The sequence below is a fragment of the Micromys minutus genome (assembly GCF_963924665.1).
Source record: "Micromys minutus genome assembly, chromosome: 13".
Classification (NCBI taxonomy): Eukaryota; Metazoa; Chordata; class Mammalia; order Rodentia; family Muridae; genus Micromys; species Micromys minutus.
In genome coordinates, this window is record NC_137982.1 from 58281252 (window position 1) to 58282940 (window position 1689).

At 33.6% G+C, this 1689-nt stretch overlaps 1 protein-coding gene across 1 annotated transcript; it reads left to right on the top strand.

Annotated features, from left to right (window-relative positions):
- Window positions 1-311: 311 nt before the first annotated feature.
- LOC308429243 (olfactory receptor-like protein OLF2) lies at window positions 312-1259 on the top strand (the record flags this gene model as incomplete). The annotated part of the gene is made up of 1 exon (XM_080927972.1): window positions 312-1259. Exon 1 carries the CDS (start codon window positions 327-329, stop codon window positions 1257-1259), a length of 933 nt encoding a protein of 310 aa, XP_080784098.1. The 5' UTR covers window positions 312-326.
- Between the last annotated feature and the right edge of the window lie 430 nt (window positions 1260-1689).

The following is a 1689-nucleotide window of genomic DNA, read 5'->3' on the forward strand; positions in this document are numbered from 1 at the left end:
TCTTTTGATTTTCTGTTCTATGTTTTGGTATCTCTTAGAATCTGGGTTCATATTTAATTTATTCAAATATATCCCCTAATTGTAGGTAAATTTTGTCAAGATAAATCATTTACATAATTAACTATATACAATTTAGAAACTAATATAAAAACTTATATTAAACATTTTATAATAATATATCTTTGAAGGAAATATTTGTCTATGCTCTTTTCAAAAGATAAACAATTTATAGAAAAATTATATATCATGATGATGTTTGGGATATAAGAAAACAATCTCTAAATTTCCTCTTGATTATTTGAAAACAGTTTATAAATCAAAGAAGAATGGATGTTTTGAACTGTTCAGCCTCCGAGTTTCTTCTCTTGGGAATTACCAATAACCCTGTGGTCAAGGTGATTTTTTTTACCACTTTTCTAATTGTTTATCTTACTATTCTTATTGAAAATCTTGGGATGATCATTTTGATAAGAATGAATCCTCAGCTTCACACACCGATGTACTTTTTCCTCAGCCACCTCTCTTTCTCTGATATCTGCTATTCCACTGCAGTTGGGCCCAAGTTGCTCATGGGCCTTATGAACAAGAGCAATTCAATTCCATTCATTGGCTGTGCTGTGCAGTTCTTTATCTTTTGCATTTTTACAGATGCTGAATGTGTGCTGCTGGCAGTCATGGCTTTTGACCGGTATAAAGCCATCAGCAACCCCTTGCTTTATGCAGTTGATATGTCTAGAGTGATGTGCTATCAGCTCCTGGCTATTGTTTATCTGGTTGGAATGGTAGATGCTTTGACACATACAATATTGACATTTCACTTGTGTTTCTGTCAATCGAAAGAAATCAACCATTTCTTCTGTGATGTCCCTCCTCTTCTATTACTTTCTTGCTCAGATACAGAGGTCAATGAACTACTCATATTCGCCCTATTTGGGTTTATTGAGCTCAGCACCATCTCAGGAGTCCTGGTCTCTTACTGTTACATCATCTCATCAGTATTGAAGATCCGCTCTGCTGAGGGCAGGTTCAAAGCTTTCTCCACCTGTACCTCTCATCTTACTGCTGTTGCAATTTTTCAGGGAACGATGCTCTTCATGTATTTCAGGCCAAGCTCTGCTTATTCCTTGGACCAAGACAAGATGACCTCATTATTCTATACCCTTGTGATCCCCATGCTCAACCCACTAATTTACAGCCTCAGGAATAAGGATGTTAAAGCAAGTGTAAAAAGGTCCTTGAAAATTGGAATTTCAATTTAAGTCAATATGTGTATATCACATATACATACCTATTTCAATATAAATACATAAGCTGATATTGGTTTCTTCAAATCATGTATTATGTAAATCTAAGGCTCAAGTGGCTTTTTATTACATTACATTTTAGTAGCTGCTTTGTAGAAATCATTTGTAGTTTTAATTTTTTCAGCATTTCATTATGTCTATATCTATATCTATCTATCTATCTATCTATCTATCTATCTATCTATCTATCATCTATCTATCTATCTATCTATCTATCTATCTATCTATCTATCTGTGTGTGTTTGTGCCATTTTCTTTATATTTTTTAGTACTATAAACTTACAGGCAGAGAAATTAAAAAGGATTGTATCTATGCACCCCCAAAGTACTATGATATATGCACCTTAACTTTGAGACCTATACTCTAAGAATGAAACAATAGAGT